Raw genomic sequence first — 6,000 nt, forward strand, 5'->3', positions numbered from 1 at the left:
TTAAAGCTCTCCAAATATTAAGAAAATATACAGGACATATGTCATGTTTCAAATTTCCAATTTTACCTTTTTCTCCTTTTATATCTCTTTTTGGGGAAGAGGGAATGAGTGACTTTAGAAAGCATCCTAAAAATATTCAGGAACATCATGATTCCTTATACAGGAGTATGCATTCCTTATATGCCCCCAGGCAGCAGGACACTTGCCCCCGTGACTGGTGGAGCTCACGCCGCTCCACACCTTCCCCCTGCTACCCCCTTCAGAGGAGCTAAACCTGAGAAGGTGGGAGGCAAGCACCCTTCCCAACTTGACTCAGTAGTCAAACCTTGGCAAAAAAAAGACTATTTGTGAATAAGGGCATTTATTTACTCATTATAGAGGCTCCTATATTTTTGTTTTATTTGTCTGCCATAGGACCTTATTGAGCAATGAAATATATCTTTCTCCTCTCGTGTCATCGGTGCAATGCCATAGCTTTATTGCTCAATCTGCCTATGATTCCTTGTTCGTGACTATACAAATGTCAAAGTCTGTTACTTCCCTGAAATGTTTATTTGTTGGCCAGTCACGCATTCTAGGTCCCTACTGCAGGATGGACAAATGAACCATCCACCTGTGGCTTGAGAAGGGAACATGGGCTGTTCATGTTGAGGGTTCATGGATGTCACCCACGCAAGGCTATTCTTACTTAGGTGTTTAATCTATGAAGAGAAAATGATTTTGTCTGATGTGTGTTGAGCACCCCAATTTTAGTGTTGATTTCCAGCCAGTTGTACCCCGACCAGTCCACACATGATGGATTACTTACAGAATCACTGGAGCCAGGGCCCTGGAGTGTCTCACGCAAGAGGTGACTGGTGTCTCTCTTTGCAAAGGAGTCACTTGAGTCCCGGGTGAAACCCTCTGATAAGGGACCCAATAGTGGGAAAGAGTGCAAGATGGGAGAGGAAGGCAGGGAGGGCATGCAAACCACAATAAACCTCTGACCTTTGTCTGATCTAGCATCTAGACTGGTTCCCAGGATGAACAGCAGCACTAGCCCTCAAAGGGACCCAGAGATGCATATGGTAAGTGCTTGGGCATTTTTTGTCGTGTCCATTTCTGAAATGGATTGGAGTGTGGACAGGTCCCTGTCCTGGCCTTGTGGCCTTGGTGTGTGTCCTGCGATCATCCCTTTCAGAGTGCATGCTGTTCACCGAGGAGCCTCCGGGCTGCTCCGTTAGAGATCTTCAATTGCGTGCTTCCTCCCAAAGCTGTAGATGCTTTGAGACGTGATGGAAGGATGCTCACCTCATGCATCTGTGTGTGTGTGTGTGTGTGTGTGTGTGTGTGTGTGTATACGTGCGTGTATGTGTGTGTGTACATAACTCGAGGAGGATGACATCTCACTCCACAGTGAAGTCAGCTAGCCCAGCTGACTCCTTGCGGTTTGCTTTCCTGTGGGAGAAGGAGCATTTTTAGTATTCGGGGCAGGAGACTAACCTGGAAATGGGTCTGCAGAGGTCCTCAGATGGAGAATGGGAAAAGCCAGGATTGCGTCACATGTGCCCCACATGCTTTGGGCAGCTTGAGTGTTTGTGGAGAAGGTGAGCTGTGACCTCCTGTGTGTCCCATCTGAGTGAATGAAGATGAGAGCTGGAATCCCTCCAGTTGGCCCCTGGGTGAGATGATGGTGAACTCTGGAAGGTGCCAGTTGTGTCATAGAAAATACCCCCTGGAGAAGCAGCCCTGAAGAGGGAATCCCAGTGACTCTCTGCAAGGCCCACACCACAGATGTGTTTTATTTGTGCTCCCGTTAGCGGGTTCTGATGGGGTCTGATGGCTGTGCCAGCTCATAGCATCTCTCCCGACCCATCCTGGGAGCATTGCCTGTGCTCTAGACACACTGGTTTGCATTTGGGGATATCGAATCGGCCCATCAGTGGTTCTCAGCACCAAGGACTAGGCATTTGCTCTGTGCCTGAGCTAAGGACTGTCCAAATGTCAGGGACATGGATCCACAGTGCTGGTCTCGCTCACTCGAAGGGGTCCTGTTTCTCCGCGAAAGCACTCTTCCAGGTCCTCTGCAGGACTCCAGACACTCCTATCCCCTCAGCAGTGTCTGTGGCCCTGGACAGACCTTGTGGAGCGTAGAAGGTCCCATTGTCAGGGAGGGAAGCAGAGCTGGTCAGGTGGGATGCTGGTGGGCTTCCAGTTGACCCACAAGTGCCTGCACTTCCACGTGTGGACACCAGGCTTCTCAGGGCCTCTCATTGTGTTTGTTGTCAATGTATAGAAGGAGATGCTGTGCTTGCCATGATGGGGGAGGTGTGGTCCCAGCGGTCAATACTGACCTGTCCTGAAAGGAGTTTTTCCTTAGTTGATTATCCATGGTGGCACACTCTTGTCTCTGTTGAGGTGTGCAGACCTATATTAACATGTGGTGACAGTAGTTTTCCCCATGGCATCTCTTCACCCCAGGTTCTAGGTGAGACACAGGGGGCGGGCAGCCATTCTGGCACAGATGCTACTGTCTTGGAACATGATGGTGGGGAAGATGCGTGTGCGGATGTGTACCCCCGCCTGCCCACAGTGCACACCGGGGAAGTAACTGGGGGAGGAGGACCCCTCCCTCCACAGTGAAGTCCTCTGGCCAGCCCGACTCCAGTTAGGTTATGTTCAGGTGCACTGGTGTTGTCTCATGCTCGGGATAGATGGGTCTGGTAATCCTCACAAATGGAAACTGGGGAAAATTCTCTCTGCATTTTATACTGTCTCCTTTGCAGTCTGCAGTGTTCTCAGGGCATGTTTCACGAGTCATCCCCATTTTACTTCTGCTGGAAAATGTGCCGTGCAGAACCAGCCCACTTAAGACCCTTTCTACAAGTATTTTGAAGTGTCAATGCTCTCAGGGGCACTCTTGTAATCGCACACTGGCTCACACGTTCTGAAGGGGGATATCAGTGATTACATGCATGACCACTGCCTCCCAGCCCTTCAGCTGGGTTTCCAGGAGCAGCTCATTTGGTCCTAAGTTAGTGTGAGAGCTGATTTCTTTTCTCATCACACGTGTGGAGTTTTCCACTGGGAAGCATATACCCTTTTGTGAATTCTCTTATATGGCCTTCCCATCTTCATTTCCCATTGTACAAAATTACTCTGGAACTCAGTAGGTTGAAATTTCCAAATGACTGTGTTTTAAGACAAACACAGGGGGCGCCTGTGTGGCTCTGTGGGTTAAAGCCTCTGCCTTAGGCTCAGGTCATGATCCTAGGTCCTGGGATCAAGCCCCACATCAGACTCTTTGCTCAGCGGAGAGCCTGCTTCCCTTCCTCTCTCTCGCTCTGCCTCTCTGCCTGCTTGTGATCTCTGTCTGTCAAATAAATAAAATCTTAAAAAAAAAAGACAAATACAGCTGTTGAGTGTAAATAAAGGTTTTTGGTATCATGTCCCTCCGAAGACACTTTTCCAGTGCCCCTGTCAGACCACAATGCCCTAATTCCTCAATTGTCTTTGTAGCCATGGACAGAAGCTGTAGATTGTTGAGGACCCCTTTGTCAGGAGCGAGGCAGCGTGGGGAGAGTCGGGGACTTACAGGCCAATGATTCCCCTCAAGTGGCTCGGAAACTGTGTGGAGAAAGGGTATTCAGTTTCGTCACATTCTCTCTATTCTGACCAAACCAAAATCTTCTCTGGTGGCTGAGGAGGATAGAGGAAGTATTGTCCAGGATGTCGATGCCTTACTAGTTTGCAGTGATCTTTTTTCATCTTCAAGACACGACTTCTTGCTGGAGAACGTGGGCAGACATGGGCAGTGATGTTTGGTGACAGGCTATTCCTGTAACAGCCATTGCCCTCTCCCCCCTCATTGTACTGGCCCCAGCTGGGAGGGGCATGTAAGTTTTCTAGCATGATGCAGCTCTCCTGGAAGGTGGCATTGGAGAAGGAGCCAGATGCTGAGAGCTCTTTGTTTTGGTTTCTTTTCTTGGTGTTGCAACTTTTGTCTGTTTTGCTAAAATATTTTCTTGTCTGTTCTGCAGGTCGGTAGAGGTGTGAGAGAGTTCCCTCATTGCCCAGGGCTCCTCCGTATGCCCTACCACATGGGGTGGAATGTACCAGACTTCACTCCTCCTCATCCACCTCCACAGTGGTGGACATGGGTGCGTCGGCCACACCTTATTCCTCCACCACATGGTGAGATGATCTGAATTGATGTGGGTTATAGAGCTTATTCGTAGTTGAACGACTTCTGTTGGTGGAGAGGATGGAGAGGTGGTACCACAATACTTTGCAATGCAGCAAAAAGCCCAAGTGAGGACATGGTAACATTCCTCCACTTTGTCTGACGTCCGCCTCATGGACTGTCTGGTTCACTATACAGAACTGGGCAGCAGGCGTCTACCATGGAGAAGAAAAGTGACGTTTCACAGAGGAAAGACATAGAAGCATTGCCAGGTGCACTGCACAGACACGATGTTTTGGGCTCTGTGCTGGACGAAGAACAACCTTCACATCAGTCTCACATGTGGAGGCCCCAGTTGTCCAGCATGATAGATTAGTTCCGGAAACATCTGTTCCCAGGCAGAAAGGTCGTTTCTGCGAGGGCGATGGACAATTCCCTCCTTCGTCCACATGGGTCAGGGGAGTCCTGTGAAAAACAGAGTGGACGCTCCAGAGGGAGAACGGGGAAAAGGCTGGGGCAGCGGGGGAGGGTTGGCTTGATCCTGTGTGGTCATCGCCAGTCTGAATCCACCTCTGTCCCTTCTAGGCCTCCAGTCCCAATCAGAAGCCTGTGGAGCTCAAGGCCACAATAGCAGCACTGTGCCCGAGAAGGTCCCAGAGAAGAACCAAGTAAATGCTGGGGTGTTTTCAGTTGTACCCATTTCTGGAGTTCTTTTCCTCTCTGGGCAGCACAGTGTCCTGACATGTGTGTGTTGGGTATATCCTGGGGTCCATGTGTGATGTCGTTTCACATTCAAAGTGGCAAGTCTTCATGTAGAGCTTACAGGCGTCTCTGTTTCCAGATCATCACCTTCTGGTTGTGTCAGTGAAGCAAAGGCAGAGTTTGTGTTCAGGGCTTGACACTGAAGGGGAAACCAGGCTGGGGACGCTGTATGATTCTGAAGTTCTTCAGGACACACGTGCATGTGCCTGGCTATTTGCACAAACTGAGCAGTGGGCAGGTGCCATTGATGGGAAGGAAGTGTCTCCATTGCACAATGGCAGACTTCTTTCTCTTACCGTCGTGCACATCCTTTATTTGCATAAGTTGTTCTGGGAGGGATGAAACACCTCTCACTTCATCTGCAGCGTGTTGGGTTTAAGCTGTCATTTCCTTAGTTGTATAAATGCCTGACACAGAGCTGTGGTCCCTGCATTGTTCATTAGCATAGGGTCTGTCCTTGTCCTCTGCAGTTTAGAAAGTTGTGGGTAATGCTCTTGTCTGGTCTGGGAGGTGAGAATGAAAGAAAAAGTGGCAGATGCCGGAGGCAGGTATAGAGGGTTCATTGGAATGTTGCTCAGTCACTTCCAGGTGGAGAAGCCTTTGTCTTTTGCATGGTGTGGGTCAGATACAGATGCTGGCGTGTCCTCCACAAGGACTAGTGGTGCTGCCCACAGGCCTCTCATGGCATGGCAGAGTGAAGGCTGTTAAAGACATGGTAACTTTCTTCTGGTTGTTCTGTATTTAGAATTGATGGACCTTGTCTTCCAGTCATACTGAGAGGGTTTTGGGTTCCTTGTGGTGGCAGAGAGCTTCCCTTCTCTGAAAGCTGTGCACATCAGGTGTCACATGCACATGGTATGGAGACGATGTTCTGTGCTCTGGGAGGGATGAGGCCTTAATGTGAGTAATTGAGGGTGTGTGACTGAGAGAAGGGAGGGGCACACTGATGACAGGACATAGACCGTGTGTTCTGTATAAGGGAAGAAATAGAGATGTATCCAGAAAGAAGGGAGGGAGCCCCGAGTCACACAGAAACAGGAGGATATGAATGCCGAGAAGGCTGGAGGTATTCAGGG

At 49.5% G+C, this 6,000-nt stretch overlaps 1 protein-coding gene across 1 annotated transcript in view; it reads left to right on the forward strand.

The window, feature by feature from the left end:
• The window catches only part of LOC122890426, a 543,550-nt gene extending 537,918 nt beyond the window's left edge, over positions 1-5,632 (forward strand). Inside the window, exons 8-11 of the mRNA XM_044226027.1 lie at positions 1,003-1,067; positions 4,020-4,173; positions 4,748-4,830; positions 5,435-5,632. Coding sequence (XP_044081962.1) covers positions 1,003-1,067; positions 4,020-4,173; positions 4,748-4,830; positions 5,435-5,632 — 500 coding nt within the window. The remainder of the gene's footprint in view (positions 1-1,002; positions 1,068-4,019; positions 4,174-4,747; positions 4,831-5,434) is intronic.
• The last annotated feature ends 368 nt before the right edge of the window (positions 5,633-6,000 follow it).

This window comes from Neovison vison, chromosome 11 (assembly GCF_020171115.1).
Source record: "Neovison vison isolate M4711 chromosome 11, ASM_NN_V1, whole genome shotgun sequence".
NCBI lineage: Eukaryota > Metazoa > Chordata > Mammalia > Carnivora > Mustelidae > Neogale > Neogale vison.